The sequence below is a fragment of the Vipera ursinii genome, assembly GCF_947247035.1.
Source record: "Vipera ursinii genome assembly, chromosome: 4".
Taxonomy (NCBI): Eukaryota; Metazoa; Chordata; class Lepidosauria; order Squamata; family Viperidae; genus Vipera; species Vipera ursinii.
Genome location: NC_139514.1, coordinates 30,150,672 through 30,167,583, shown reverse-complemented (window position 1 = coordinate 30,167,583; position 16,912 = coordinate 30,150,672). Strand labels below are relative to the sequence as shown.

The window sequence follows — 16,912 nt, the reverse complement described above, 5'->3', positions numbered from 1 at the left end:
TTCCTATATTGCTTAGACCCGATGGGAGAGTGTGGTTGTTTTTTTTTTGCCTCCATAGCAAGAGGGTCAATGGACTTATGCAACAAAAAATATTTAGAATTTATTGAACTCCAATATATATGTACAGAAATATTTTGTTGGAAATGTAATAAGCACATTGCTGCTTTAAAATATGTTTTTCCAGTGACCTATACTGGAAACGTATTTACTAAGTTTGGGAGAAAGTAGCGAATTATATAAATGCGAATATATGACAAAAGGTAAATTTTTCAGAGAACAATATTTTCTTGAATAACATTTCTAGTACATGGAATTTGATAACTAGGCAACATAAATGGATACTCCATGACCTTTACTACAGCTAAAAGACTAATGTCGCAACACTAGAAAGGTAAGATCCCATTTACTCAATGATTGAAGATCTGATTACATTTACTACTTATGAGCTAATTGCCTACAGATAATAGACCTTGTATCAATAAGTATAATGAAATATCCTCAACTTACAACCACATTGGGACAGGAATTTTCATCATGTTGTAGTGGTAAATTGAATTAGTTACAAGGGTAGACAAGATTTTTGGCAGTCATTAAGTGAATCACTTCTGTTGTTAAATGAATCACACAGTTAAGTAAATCCAGCTTCCCTAATGGATTGGGGTTTTTTGCCATTTCTTGCCGGAAATTGGCAAAAAGCTCTCAAATCGTGATCACGTGACTGCAGGATGCTGCAAGCGTTCAGAAATGGAGCCAGTTGTTAAACTCCCAAATTGCAACCATGTGACTGAGTGGGTACCACAGTCGTAAGTGCAAGTACAAGTCATGAGTCACTTTTTCCAAGGGCATTGTCATTTAATAAGCATGATTACATAAGTATATTGGAAATGCACATACACAAACAGTTGCAAAATGTTTGCATTAGATAATTATATATACCATTGTAACTGTAATTGTAATATATACAATATATTTAAATGTATTAATTTTTCTCTTGTATTTTTCACTGATTTTTTTTCATCACGTTATGATTTTTTTTAATAATGTATTTTTGTTTTCCATTCCTGTGTCTTTTCCTTTTCCTGTTAACATATTAAGAGCAATAAAAATGTATGATAAAATAGTTAATAAACAGTTTAGTGCTACAGTTTAATTTCATCACACTGAATGCCTTCTGGGAGAAGAAGAGAAATCATATGATTCAGATCAATTATTTTACTTACAGCTGCTTCTAAAGCTTGCAGCTGCCTTGTTTTTTTATCAGCATTCATTCTCATATGCTCAGGAATTTTGTAGTTAGTGGCAGTTTTTAATTTGAAGTCCCCCATGTTCTCTTGAGCTTCTTTGATATTTGCTACATCTTGAGGATCCTCATAGTTATCACTTGGTTTGCTTTTGAATCTGCCAAGTTACAATCAAATATTATATAATAATAATTTACCTCTTTTTATATTTTTCAGTCATCCAAGAAACAAACTACTATAATTACTCAGTTCTTCCTTAGGTCTATATGAAAACATATTGATGTTCAAAGCAGAAAATAGTTGAAGGTATTCAAGTATTTGTATAATCTACTGCCATGAGTCTGTCAGTACCATGGAAATGACAGAGAAATTCCAATGAAGCCTGTATGGACAAAGTTGGTCAACTTCTGTTTTATTGGAACTATCTGTTTTAAGTCAAAATCTATTATCACCCAAAATATTCAGCCTGATGTGATACACCATATAGGGTGCTTAGATGCAACATCCACCCCAATATACCGTAGGTCTTTAACCAGAGCCAAAGACTTCTCTATGATTTTACATGCTCATTTTTAATCATGCCCCAAAGAAAATATTATGATTGTGTCATGATTGACTCACAATTTATCCCACTCCATCTTTCTTTTTTGGATTTTAGCTTTGGCTTTGTCTGCTTTTTCAATGATTTTCCTAAGTTTTTCCATTCGATTTTCAACAATACGGCTTGCTGCTGTATGAGGTTGGGATTTTTTCCTTACTCTATCAGTTTCTGGTTCTTCATCAATGGTAGCCTGGGTTGTAAGTATTGCTTCTGTACAAATATATTTAAAAAAGAATATAAGGTGCTTTTGTAGGCATCCCCCAAACAAGATACCATTTTAGCATTATTTTACACGTTATGGGGTTTTTCTTTGAACTCATCTTAAAAATAAATCAACCAAAAGCATACCGATTCTACAAAACTAAGGTCATATTAAAACTAGATTTCCATTACTGCTTTCTCTATTTCTGAGATAGTACTGTCTGGGTTTTATGTCCTTTACAGAACAGAGCACTGGAGAATTTGTAGATTTTTATAATATATACTAGACAACCCATGGCATGTTGGGTCATTAATTCAGAGATATTTCCTTACCTAAACAGGATGACCACGGTTGGTTAAAAAAAAGAACCAGTGGGAGTGGGAGCAACTTCAGACTTTCCTGGAAGCTTTGAGTTCCCACTGAGTTTCCTTGTGGAAAGCTATCAGGGAACAACAGAAACAAACCTTCCTTCCTTCCCTCCTCCCTTCCTTCCTTGCAAGAGGTGTTGCGCAAGAGGTGCTGCGCAGGTCAGGGAAGGCACACTGGGGTGTGTGTACAGTGGGTCAAGGAGGGTGTGTGCGGAAGTGCAGGAGGTGCTTTATTGATCAGGGAAGACATGCTGGGGTACAGTATGAGTTGGGCAAGTCATGTGAGGGTGGCAGAGGTCAAGGAAGCATGTGGGGGTGGCATGGGCCAGGAAGGGAGAGCAGAGTTCTTTCTCCCTGTTCCTCCATTCCTCTTTCCTGTTCCTCCCATTCTCCCTTTCTTCCATCCATCCATCCATCCATCCATCCATCCATCCATCCATCCTAACCCCTTCCCTTTCCTTTCTAGCAGGCAGGTAGGTGGCCCATTGGCTTGCAAAGCATCCCATCGGCTTGCAAACATTTTGCGCAGAGACTGGAAGCTTCTGAGTGCCGTGATCTCGCACAGTTTCAAGCACCCGTCCTCTTTTGCAGAGAATGGCAGCCTGAAATTGCGCGAGATCATGGCGCCCAGAAGTTTTCAGTCTCCACACAAAACATCAGCAAGTCGATGGGGCACTTTGAGGCAGCGCAGTTTCACTGCCCCAAAGTCTCCCGTCGCCGTGCAAACACTTTTTGTGTCGAGACTGGAAGCCTTTTGGGGAGACTCACGTAGGCTGCCCGCCACTCCAGAAGTGGCATGCAGCCTCGGTGAGTCAGAGAAGAAGAGCAAGGTGTGCTTGTCCTGCTCTCCCCGCTCTGCTTTTGGAGCTCTGGGAACAGGCACAGAAACCGCAGCAGAGAGGTTAGAGAGGAGAGCTCGCTCACTAGATCTTCGCAAGGTGATCCTCACAGGCCCAGTGCCTGTGGAAACCCAGCGGGGGGAGGGGGGAATAGGTAGGGCGAATGTTGCAGTTCCTTTGGGGTCATTCGTAAGGGCAAACAATTCCCATGTTGCTGCAACATTTGTAACCTCGGGACATTGCCATAAGTACTTGGGGGGGGGTTATGTCGCAACTTCGAATGGTCGCTAAGTGAACTGTCACAACTCAAGGATTACCTGTAGGAACCATTACTTGTTATCTCAATTCACACTTGTAGGAAGTAACTAACATTAATCAAGGTTTGAAGAAATACTAAATGTTGAGATGTATAGTTAATACTCCTTACACGAGAAACTACATTCTAAGCAACGCTAGAGAAAAGTTGCAGGAAAGAGCAAAGATACCATCTGACAAACCTTCTGCTGATACAGACCCATGAAAAAGAATGCAAGGTATTGCATTCATTATGATTGCAGTATTTCTGCCACACTTTTATAAATCCTTACTAATATCATTTTGGCTCTCTTTTCTTTGCTCTCCTTCTTTTCCTTTCCGTTCATATTTGATTATTCTCTTTTTCCCTGGGTGAGTTTGTTTTCTGGCTCTGTAAAAACTCTCTGATATTGCCAGTAGTCTGTATGTGGTGATTCGGTGAGTACTTCTCATGGCACAGACCACAATGGTGTCATATTCCAAATTGCCCCGGTATCTGTAGGACCATAGCAAAGATAGCAATCTTGTTTTGGGCTCTTTACATATTTAAGCAGTCTTAGTTGTATCAATTTAACAGTACACTAAATAGCAAAGGTACATACCCAGAGGACCCAAAATCATGTGTTTTCCAAAAGCTAAAGTTGTAATATCCAGTGATCTCCAATTCCAGTGTTGTTACCAAAATATTAGTGTCAATGTGATGAAAGGTACAATTATTAAACACTCAAATGAACTCTAATCATATTGACTATATTTAATTTTAAGTAAATGTAAATTTAATTTAATTTTTGGTAAGATTTCATTTATTTATTTTTTATTTTATTTCATTTTATTTATATGGCTGCTCATCTAGCAACAGCAACTCTTGGTTGCTAATACATGTTAAGTATCAATACAAATTACAAATTACAGAATAACAGAAAGCAAATAATAAAACAAAAACATCTTCTACTGTTTCGAGTGTATCCTCTAATGCCTTTCAAAACTGGAAAAAGTGCTATTGATTGATTGATTGATTGATTGATTGATTGATTGATCGGTTGGTTGTTGTTGTTATTAAGGTTTATATCCCATCTTTGGTACCAAGCAGTATACATGGTGGCCCCTTCTTTTTTCTTAGCAGAAAAATTTTAGGAAATAAAAACATCTTAGAACAAGAAAATAAAATGGTCCTTACCGTTCCTGTACTTTTCGCAAACCAATGCGATGTTTTTCCTGTTCCCAGGCCAGTTCTCTCATTACCTGCCTAATAGTTTTTGCAGTCGTTCTGTCCATTTCTGCACGAATTCTCCGATCCATTTCAAATTGCTATATATTGTAAAAGATAAAATCATATTTGTTTGCCATGTTCTAGTTTATCTTGAAGGAAAGCATGCAGTTTTGTCTCTTGATTTTGTAAGCAAACCTGAGATACCTGAGTGGGCAACTCTAAGAATTTAAGTAAATAAATACATCTGAAAACTTTTTATTTTTGCTTTACTGTGCATACATATCCAGAATAAAAAGTTTGAGCTACTGTATATGCAATATCAGAGAAAGAAATCTTCTGTCCCAGGACATGCACTTACCACTCTGTGAAGATGCTTCTACATTTCAAATTTCCATTTATATTATGTATTGAATTCATCCATTGTACATCAGTCCCCCTTTTCTTTCACTGGGAGTATCAAGTATGACATCCTTTTATGTTTTTTAAAACTTTGATAGATCTTAAGTTAAAAATTAGAGTCTTTGGCATCTGAAACCCTTCAGGTACTGGTAATGGTGTTCAAGGCCCTACATGGCATGGGTCCGGAGTACCTCAGGGATCACCTGCTGCCAGCATCAACTTCCCTCCGCCCTGTGCGTTCCCACAGAGAGGGCCTCCTCAGGGTGCCACCGGTCAGAGAATGTCGTCTGGTGGCCCCCAGGGGGAGGTCCTTCTCTGTGGGCACCCCGGATTTATGGAATCGGTTGCCGGTCGAGCTCCGGATGGCGCCCGACCTTCGCTCCTTCCGACGCGATCTGAAGACGCACTTATTCGAACAAGCCGGCCTGGCCTGATGGGGGGATGGGTTTGGGATTTTATTGTTGTTTTTTAATATATGTATTTACTGTTTTAGTTTGGGCATTGTATTTAATTCTTTTTTAACTTTTGTATTTTTGTATTTTTATATACTTGCCCTGTTCACCGCCCTGAGTCCTTCGGGAGAAGGGCGGTATATAAATAAAATTATTATTATTATTATTATTATTATTATTATTATTATTATTATTATTATATGTATTAATATATATTTGTCAGGCTTTGCTTTAGGTATATGTTCTTCAATTTGGTAGTTACATGGTTTTCTTGTTATCTAGCAAGAACAGTCAATAGTAATGGAAGATGGGTGTTGTGATCCACACTACTGAAAGACTCATGCTAGGGAAGACTGCTTTCTAGTTCAAAAGCTCACACAAATGGTTCATTAGTGCATAGTAAGTGAACAACTCTTTCAACAATATTGTCATGTTCTTTGCATTTTTTTGAGTCCTGAGAGGTTCTAAATGTTCTGTTATAGGGTTTAGGTTTATTTGGCAAAGATACTTATTCATTGGCTACCATATTTCATCTCTAGCTTTAATCAAACTATACCTACTAAGTTTTCTCTGCAGTAGCTCACTTAAATGCTCGCATTTCCAAGCCACAAATAAATATGTTCCCTTAGCTTTCTGCCCTACTGTCCTGAAAGCAATTCCACATTTTAAACACTTTTGGAAAGACTACCAGGGTTGGAGCATCTGAATTTCAGGAATTCTGTTCCAGAAGAGAGGTACAGTAACAGAGAAAAGATACTTTCCTAGGTCCCATCTGATCGCATTCTTTAATTGAAGGAACCCAGAGTATTCTCACCCTGTCAGATCCCTTGAGATAATCAGAAATAATTAAAGAAAAGCCTACTCTTTGCCATAAAGGACTTTGCATGTGATAACCAGCATTCTGGATATCTAAAGGAAGCCAATGATATTCTCCCATTAGAATTGTTATATAGTGTATTAATCCATGCCACAACATTCTGGATCAGCTGCATTTTCTGAGTGTTTTTAAGGGCTACCCCATGTTGAACACATTGGAATAATCAAGATGGGAATGAGCAGGACTTCTGATCTAGAAATGGATCCAACTGGTGTCCAATAAAAAATTGTGCAAAGGTCCTTGTTGGCACAGTTGCCTTTGAGCAAGGGCCAGGTCTAAAAGTTGTACACCTATTATATCTGGGTATGGAACAAAACTGAACAACTTTGTCCAACAATACTAAGGTTGGTTGTTTTATATATGCTAAAAAGCAATTTAAGCAGTTAGAACATACAGTGGAGGCCCAACAATAAAAAATAAATGCTAACTCATCATAAAACTCAAGGTACAACCCCACATTAACCCTTATTCCCCATGAAGAAAAGAAATCAATATACATACTTCTCTGAGGAGCTGCATGTGTTTGGGCAATTCACTATTGACCCGGAGCAATTCCTGAAACTCCTGCCTCAATAAAATCAGTTCTTGTCTCTTCAAATATTTCTTATATTCTGCAGTTCTCATTATCTGATCATATTCTCTTTTTTGCTTGGCATTCTCAATACTAGAAATGTGAGAAAAACATGAAACGGAGCCAGAACAATTAATCTTTCCTGGAACCAATATATGAAGCTTGACTAAAGAAAAGCAGTGTGTTTCATTAGATTGAAGGGAGTCTATAAATTATGTTGAATGGAATCTTTTGGATAGGGACCTACACTATTTATTTAATATATTGTAGAAACAAAAAGTGTTTTTATATAGCATTGATTGGGCTGGGCATTAACACATGAACTTAGTTAACATAATTAAATGTTTGCAATAGTGGGGAATATCTATAGCTTGGGTATAGGATGATGGTAGAGGTGGGACAACGTGGGACAAACATCATGTCAATTGAAAACCAGAATCCATGAACATCAGCTGGCAATCAATTGCTACGATCCCAGATCCCTAATCTCTACCCACACTGACACCAAACAGCACCGATTTGATTGGAGCCATACAAGAATCATCGGCCATGCTACCACCCACCACGCACACAAGTTTATTGAAGCCTGGCACTCCACAAGTAATTCCATCAACAGACACATCAACTCACAACCTCTTAGAAAAAACCTCAGAATTTAAATTCAAATCAACTGCACAGACAACCAGCAATGGCACTGATCCTCAACCAACCCATGCAATTCCGTCCAACCAGCACTTCACCTCCCAATGACCCTCACCTGACATGACCTATTGCAAACTCCATCACAAAACGCGCTCCCACAGGGAAGGTCTTCTCAGGGTGCCACCGGTAAGAGATTGCCGGCGGACGACACCCAGGGATAGGGCCTTCTCAGTGGGGGCGCCTGCCCTTTGGAACCAGCTGCCAGTGGAGCTGAGGACTGCCCCCGACCTCCGTTCATTCCGCCGGGGCCTGAACACCTGGCTCTTTGAGCTCTCTGGCCCAGGCTGAGGATTAATTTTATTTTAACCGGGGTTTTACTTATACAGGGATAAATTTAATTTTTTTTAAACTTGGTTTTTTAACTTTTGTATTTTGGTTTTTAATTACCCTGTAAACCGCCCTGAGTCCTCCGGGAAAGGGCAGTATATAAATGTAATAAAATAAAATAAATAATAAATAAATAAAACCCTCACCTGACGTGACCCTCACCTGACATGACTTCCCCATCACAAGACCTACTGACCTCACAAAGCTCTTATAAGCAGAAGAACACTGACACTGACATCCCCTAAATTCCACTGAAGGTGTTACCTAGCCCGATAACAAAACCTTTGGAAACCAACCCACAAGCCTTGAGAACGACCCTCTATCCTCATAATTAAATGTGACTGTAGAAGACCACTGAGCCCAAAGAATGGAAGGAAAGAGGTCTCCAAGTAGCATTCTGAATCTTCATGCTCTGGCCCTTCCTTCTAGGGCCAGAGGCTTGGTAGTCTCCTGGGGATGCATTTTACTTGGTATCTGCCCACAAACCTTGGCATTTGAGAGAAATAGGACTCTCATAGCCTGTACTGTATTTCTGGTAATGAAATGGTCAAAATATAAAAGTAGAAGTTCTATAATGTTACTTTATGGCCATATACTGTAGTGTATAGGCATGTGGCCAAAAAATTGGTGTTTCCCCTTCCATTCTTGATCCACACTTATGTTTTTTAAGAAGGTAAAATCTAAAAAAAATTCTCATATTTTTAATATTAAAATACAAACGTTCAAAATTATAAATATAGAGCCACTGAGATCACTAGATAGTATCTTCAGAGAAAATTGCAAAGGAAAGTATAATGCTTCAGAAAAACGTAGGCACTCTAGGCAGGAGTCGTAAATGCCACTAAAATTACTTTATTAAAGTCAAATTCATTTGGAAATGTATTTGTTTCTCGAGGGATTGATTAAAAATAAAAATAAAAGAAAGCTTGGTTTCCAAAAATAAAAGCTTAATGTCTCACTTTCAGTAACCTTACCTGTAGGCATACATATCCTCAATATCCTCTGCTGCTTTCTCTTTGTCAAGACCACTCTGCAGAAGAATAAAATTAAATAATCAATGCTCTTTCTATATGTGGCATGGATTCAAGTAAATGTCAGAATCCATTTATATCACATTCATAAATGCATGTTTAAAACATTATTCCCCCCCCCCCACGGATTCTGCCATCTCCCGAGGAAGGAGGAGCACATGTGGATTCAGCCGGCCTTAGGTTATTTCAAAGACCAAGGGAACCTTTTGAACTGGGGGAACAAAAGGGAGGGTTAGAGAAGAAGGCATCTGGGCTATGTCTTCTTTTAATTCTGTAGAGGAAGAAGGCAATAACCATAAAGATTCAAAATTCCTTTTTTTTCCTTGAAAGGGATGACACGAAGTAGAATGATGGGGGCTGACCAAATGGGGTTGAGGGAAGGGGGGTTGAACCGGGTACCCTTTATAAAATTTCAATTTGTAAAACAATACTAAGTCCTGTCTTGTATTTCCACAACCAAGCATGTCCTTAAAAATTCCTTTTGGACTAGAACTGACTCCAAGAGTTTTTGTTTTCCTAAGACGTGGACTGGGGTGGGTCCTGACAGTAAAGCTCAGATGGAATTCCAGATAACTTCTCACAATGTTTTATAAATCATAGCATTTTTTTCTAATAATCTTCTCTTCCCACTTTCAAAGCAAGCTATTATATGTAGGTATATAATTGACCTACAATTGTTTAATAATTGTTCATAGTTATGATGGACTTCAAAAAAGTTGGTTATGAACTATCTTTGAAGTTACAACTGCCTACCCCCCCAGCACTCACATGATTGCATTCCAGGAAATGGGCAATTGGCTCACTTTGTGACTGGTTGCAGTGTTCCATTGTCATATGGCTACAATTTGAGGGTTTTGCTGTTTTCCACAGGACTTCCTATGTGTATGTGTATTTACTTGTGTGTCTGCCTGTCTTCCCTCCATCCCACCCTCTCTATATATATATAGGTTATGGAGAAAACTGAGAGTATTTCCCAATCAACAAGTACTTCAGTGACAGAGGGAAAAGTACAGAGTAATGCATTCCTGATTGTTACTTACTCTTGGAGAAGGCACTTTAGTCTTCAGGACTTTCTTAACTTCTTCAGCAGAAAGAATGTTATATGCAAAGATGTTGCCATCTGCTCCACAAGTTACTACAAATCGATCATCAAAACTGGAGTATATCCCTTGAATTTGTCCATAGTCATTATCATGCAGACTGAATGACCAATATCCAGCTATTTTGTCCACAGAGAGTTCTTTGCTATGCAGAGGATAAATCCTTACCATTCCATTCTGCATTCCACAAAACATTAATAAACCTGTGGAGCTGAAAAAATAATTAGAACGTGAACATGATGGTTTTTCTTCATATACTACTAAATCTGTTTATGCTGAGGATAAAACAGAAGGCATAAATCAGCCCCATTAGGGAGACCAGAGGAGATAAAATCCAGGAGTTCTAGAACTACTTTATTTACATCAGGTATAATAACAGAATCGTAACTGCCCATGCAACCTTGTTATACTTAGTGAATCAGGAAGGTGTCCAGCTAAGCTACCTCCACATACATGTTGTTTCTCAGGGCTTAAAAAATATTTAACACGCCTTTTGCCTAGGTAACAATTCTTGCATATTTCCATCAAGACCATCTTCCTTATTGGCCACATCAGATAAGACACAGAAATATCCTATGGTGATAAAACTGTCAGAGAACTTCACTGCAGGCTTAATAAGTGACAGACATAATAACAGTGTTATTTCTCTACCAAACAGCAGGTTGCCATATTGGAGTCCATGCACATTTGGGGATGTCACTTGAGTAATTTATGAGCAGATAGGAAGTTTCTGCATCTTCGAAACTCTTAAATTCCATATACAATTTGATATCAAGTATACAAAGTTGCTATTATAGTCACTACCTTTTGTCTCTCCTGGTACCAATAGTGGGCCGAAAAGAGACTTAAAATCTGTGACCTTACAAGGAGCTGACTGCTGACAAAACACAATGTGGTTTCTACTGTCTCATTACTGCTTTTCCTTTGAGGACTCATTCACTTTGCCTCTCTTATATTTTTCAATCAATCAGAATAGAGCTGGAAGGGACTTCTAGTCTTGCTTAAACAGGACACCCTGTATCATTTCAGACAAGTGACTGTCCAGTCTCTTCTTAAAAACCTCCAGTGATGAAGCACCCTCAACATCGGAAGGCAAGCTGTTCCATTGGTTAATTGTCTTCACTGTTAGGAAGTTTCTCCTTAATTCCAGGTTGCTGCTCTCCTTGATTAGTTTCCAGTCATTGTTTCTTGCCCTGACCTCTGGTGCTTTGGAAAATAATTTGACCCTTTCCTCTTTGTGGCAACCTCTCAGATACTGGTATACTGTTATCATGTCCCCCTAGTCCTTTTTTCCCCTAGACTAGCCAAAGCCAAATCCTGCAATCGTTCTTCATGTTTCTTCCAGGCCTTTAATCTATGTGCATACATAGATGGGTGTCCTCTTAGATTCACAGCTCTCCTTAGAAGATCATATAGGAGCTGTGACTAGAGGGGCCTTCGCTCAGGTTCGTCTGGTGCGCCAGCTGCGACCCTATCTGGACCTGGATGCCTTGCGTACAGTCACCCATGCACTTGTGACCTCTCATCTTGACTACTGCAATGCTCTTTACATGGGGCTGCCCTTGAGAACCACTCGGAAGCTTCAGCTGGTGCAGAGTGCAGCTGCACGAATGCTTTTGGGGGTCTCCCGATACTCCCATATTACACCTCTGGTCCGTGAGCTGCACTGGCTTCCAGTTGCCTTCCGGGTGAAATTCAAGGTGCTAGTGATGACATACAAAGCCCTACATGACGTGGGTCCGGATTACCTACGGGAGCACCTACTGCCAGCGTCAACATCCCTCCGTCCTGTGCGCTCCCACAGAGAGGGCCTCCTCAGGGTGCCACTGGTCAGAGAATGTCGGCTGGTGACCCCCAGGGGGAGAGCATTCTCGGTGGGTGCGCCAATCCTTTGGAACCGCTTACCAGCTGAAATCCGGATGGCCCCCGACCTTCGCTCCTTCCGGCGTGATCTAAAAACTTATCTATTCCAACAAGCCAGCCTGGCCTGATGGATTTGGGTTTTACAATTTTTTCTCACTCTGTTGCTTTATTGTATTCTCACTTTATTGCTCTGTACACCGCCCTGAGTCCTCCGGGAGAAGGGCGGTATATAAAACAAATAAATAAAACAAATAAATAAATAATACAAAAAGACACCATAGCCTCATGCCCTCTCATGAATTTGAGGACTATTCTGAATTTCACTGCTTGTTTTTTGTGTTCCACAATCAGACCTATACATGCAGAAAGATTATATCTCGGGCGGGAGGAGAATGAGATATGAGACCACCTCCTTGTTAGTACAACACCATGAGAGTAAGAGGAGATTCACTGGGGGAGTAGGACCTAAACTTGCCTTGGCTTTCAAAAACTAGAAGCCAGTATTCATATTTTTCATATCTGGTTTTAATAGATAAAATGAATTTGAGTAACATATGACCAAGAGGCTTGGATCTGCATACAGTATGAAAAGTGGAAAAGTATATTTTGCTCTTCTATATGCTTGATCAAAGAATGAGAACTGATAAAATAATTTGTTATTTCAAAATATTTTGAAAGCTATATTTTGCTCAGGTTAAATAAATTTGAGAGCAAGGAAAAAGAATACTACCCAATCAAACACAGTATCAAAAACATCCATTACATATCCACACCAAAATCAAATGGTTTGTTTTTATCATAATGTGATGTACTTTAGTGTATTTTTACATTATTTAGCGGTACATTTTAACAAATTTTAATTGGGGTTTTTATTTCAAGGTTAATGTAATCATTTTAATTGTTTTTAATTTTTGTAATTTGCTGTATTGTTTTTAAAAAACCTTGTGAACCGCCCTGAGTCCTACAGGAGAAGGGCGGTATATAAGTCTAATAAAATAAAATAAAATAAATAAATAAATAAATAAATAAATAAATAAAATATATACATGCATAAGATAAACATTTTTTAAAAAAAATTAGCCATAAAATTCTTTCTCAATTTACAGGCCGAAAAAGCCTTGTTACCAAAATGTGATGCAATGAATGGGAGTTTCATCTGCATCTTCAATAGGGATAACATCAAAGGGTTCATCCTGCCGAGTCTCAGGATCTTTTTCCTGCTGCTCAGAGGAAAATGCACAATGATACAAAAATCCTGTGTCGTATTCTCCCTGGGAAAAAAGACAATGTTGTAAGACGTTATTGGAAGAGTTTTGTGAAAATATTATAATTGTTTCATATTTATGCATTCATTCTATACCCAGTTGTGAATAAACCTACTAAGGTTAAGTTCAGTTCTCTGCTTTTTCACAAAAGGGCTCCATTAAAGGCAATATTTCAAATCATCTAATACACACCCTGTTTTTATTTTTATTTTTTTGTTGTTTCGTAAAGGAACTTTTCAGCTCTGTTAAAATCAAAAGGAAACTGATTCAGTAGCATGGAAAGATAAGGGCAACTCTTATATATAAGAAACATATATTCGCACTTAATGTTTTTTTCCTTTTGCATTTTTCCATTTAAATATTAATCTTGTATTGGGGGTTGTGTAGAACAGTGCAGTGTCAAATCAGCAATGGGAATGGTGTTGCTAAGAAAACTCAAGATGATATAATCCTTTCCTTACATTAAAAGCTGCTAATAAATCTGGAATGCAATGAAGTTAAATGAGTTTTCCAAAACTATTTTAGAAGTTCTATAAAGCAGAGAGAAAAACTCTTTCCCCCCCGCCCCTCCACCTAGGAATTTGTATTTTCTTTAAGGATAGAAACAGATCTAAGCCACAGTTGCTTTCTATATTTTGATAATTGCACAGCATGGCATCTATCTCAAAGCATTGTTTCTTCATCCCTGCACTCCTAAGAATAGTACTCACTGCAGCCTGAAGCAATCATAACACCTTATTTATTTATTTAGCATGTGGCGATGTTACATTAGCCAGGAGACTACATTCCAGGTAGTTCTTGAGTTACGAATGTAACGGAGCCTGCCCATTCGCTAACTGAATGTGCGGATTGTTAAGTGCACATGAGGTATCTCAGAGTGGGGAAGGCCATGGGGGCCTATAGTGATGGAACAGGCCCCCAAGGCCTCCCCGACCCACTGAGATACTTCATGCTTCCCCCTCCCATCCTGCCGTGCCTGAAGCACTTACCTTGCAAAGATCTGTCTCTTCTCTGCTGCGGTTTCTTTGCCTTTGAAGGAAAGGAGAGTCGGCTTGGAAATGCTTTTTGCCCCAAGATGGGTGAGACTTCAAGCACCCATTCTGATGTGTGCCTGAAGTCACGTGAGATCACAGCCCCTAGAACCTTTCCAAGATGACTCTCCTCTCCCTCTAAGGCGAGAAAGTGCGGCAGAGAGGAGAGAGATCTTTGCAAGGTAAGTGAGTCTGGAATGGCAGGATTGGAGGGGAAAGCAGTTGTGCGGAGTGAACAACTGCTGTGGTGCTGCAACATTCATAATTTTGGGGCTTGGTCATAAGCACTAGGGGGCACTTATCGCGTAACTTCGATCAGGTGCTAAGTGAACAGTCATAACTCAGGGATTACCAGTATTAAGACAGAGTAGTAGTTTGACTGCCTAAGATTGCTAGCCTGTTTGGTTCATGCTTGTGCACTTCCCAAGGTACACCACAGAGAGTGAACTAGTTCCACACCAGATCACAGCTCTTAATCGAGACTAATATAAATACCTCATCTCACATAATTAATACCTAGATAAAGTTGCTGACTTTGGCATCAAGTCACCTTTTCACCCAAACTTTCACTCTTTTCCAATTTACATCTAAGCCTGTTGAAGAGGTCTGAAGAATTTATAACCTTATATGCTATTTTGGGACATTTAGGTTTACTTAAGAAAAATACTTGAGTACCAAATATAGATTTGATATTATTTAATTTATAATGTATGCCCTTCCACAAAATGAGAAATAAGAATATATTTAATAAGGTAAAGGTTCCCCCGCACATGTGTGCTAGTCGTTTCCAACTCTAGGGGCCGGTGCTCATATCCGTTTCAAAGCCGAAGAGCCAGCGCTTGTCCGAGGACATCTCCGTGGTCATGTGGCCAGCCTGACTAGATGCCAAAGGCGCGCAGAACGCTGTTACCTTCCCACCGTAGTGGTCCCTATTTTTCTACTTGCATTTTTACGTGCTTTCGAACTGCTAGGTTGGCAGAAGCTGGGACAAGTAACAGGCGCTCACTCTGCTACGCGACACTCGGGATTCGACCCGCCAAACCGCCAACCTTCTGATCGACAAGCTCAGCATCCTAACCCACTGAGCCACCACGTCCCCTATATTTACGTATATATTTAATAACTATAATTTAAATTTAATAATTTAAATAAATAAAATTTACCAACGATAGCCAAAATCTCCCGGGGTCAGAGTAAAATCCACAAAGGATGGGACTTGGAGTTTCTGGGATGTAGATTTCCGGAAGTGGTTCCTCTTCGACAGGTATTTCTTCGGGCAGTTCTATTTCTTCTAGTGTTTTCCCCTGATCCAGCTGTTGTTTGATCCATTGCTGCTTTTCTTTCTCCTTCTGTTGTTTAATTTTTTCTCTGCGTTTAATTTCCTCTTCTCTCTTTATAGAAGCAATGAAAATCAGTGTAAGATTAGGCTCTTGAAAGAGTGGAAAGCATAATACTTGATATGGTTCCGCATATACCTAAACAGGACATAACAGTGAACTTCACTAACAGAAGATGCTGCTCAAGTGTCTTTATTTCATTAAAAATATAAAATATTTCTCCTCTGAGCGATCCTATTTTCCTGCAAAATACCATATTTGGATCTTAAATTACATGTATGACAGAAAACAAGTATTTAGAATGATTAACTCTGTGTCCTATAGTTAATCTGTTAAAATTTCTAAAAATAAGTGCACAATTTATTAGACAAAATGAAAATGTTATGTAGTGACATTACATTTTTACCACGTATATTTTTACCTCCAAATGTTTAATCAACCTGTTCTGATATATGTATGGGACAGGACGGGATGTTCTGGAAGCAAGACTGGCTTTAGGCTTTAGGCTAAGTAGACACTGCCCTAGGGTGCCAATGCTATCCCTCACTTTGAATTATTCTAAAATGTAAATCTTCACATTGGTGGGATATAGCCTATCCCTACAACGTGGGGCCCCATATATCCTTGAGCTGCTACAGTTGGGAAGGCAAACAGAATGTTTCCAAAGGCGGAAACATGGAAGATTTTCTGCAGTATTAGTACAATTTTTTACCAATATCCGAGATTTGATGCTCCAGAAACGAAAATATTCTGCAGGTAGATCTTTGATCCTATAGGTAGTTACTGCATCGTAGGCCATAGGGTCTGGAGCCGGAACCTGAACAACTATGCCATTCTGGCAAAGGATAAGGAGCTTGCTCTCTGGCTGTAGATAAGAACATGAAACGAAACTAGCAGGCATGTATATATAATACTTGATTTTGAAAAATAGGACAAAAATAGGCTTTATTATAACAAGGAAAACATACCATTATGTTGTTGCTTTTGTCCTGCATAACCGCAGGTTCCACTTGTTTTTGAACTATGTTTACTTAGTTCTTGCAGCAAAGCCACAAATGCAACAATGCAACAATAGTTTGCTTTTTAGTAGGCTTGCTGCGAAACCTGATGCTGGTTTCGGCTGAAAAGAGTGACAGCCTTAAGGTTATCCAGCTGGCTTCTGTGCCTAAGAAAGAATTAGAACCCGGATTACCTAACTCCTA

At 39.1% G+C, this 16,912-nt stretch overlaps 1 protein-coding gene across 1 annotated transcript in view; it reads right to left on the bottom strand.

The window, feature by feature from the left end:
- Positions 1-16,912, bottom strand: part of CFAP44 (cilia and flagella associated protein 44) — a gene marked incomplete at its 5' end in the record, with an annotated part of 67,814 nt that overhangs the window by 20,634 nt on the left and 30,268 nt on the right. Inside the window, 10 exons of the mRNA XM_083362613.1 lie at positions 1,221-1,398; positions 1,863-2,052; positions 3,839-4,041; positions 4,723-4,853; positions 6,985-7,147; positions 9,058-9,113; positions 10,155-10,425; positions 13,203-13,348; positions 15,537-15,764; positions 16,423-16,575. Coding sequence (XP_083218739.1) covers positions 1,221-1,398; positions 1,863-2,052; positions 3,839-4,041; positions 4,723-4,853; positions 6,985-7,147; positions 9,058-9,113; positions 10,155-10,425; positions 13,203-13,348; positions 15,537-15,764; positions 16,423-16,575 — 1,719 coding nt within the window. The remainder of the gene's footprint in view (positions 1-1,220; positions 1,399-1,862; positions 2,053-3,838; positions 4,042-4,722; positions 4,854-6,984; positions 7,148-9,057; positions 9,114-10,154; positions 10,426-13,202; positions 13,349-15,536; positions 15,765-16,422; positions 16,576-16,912) is intronic.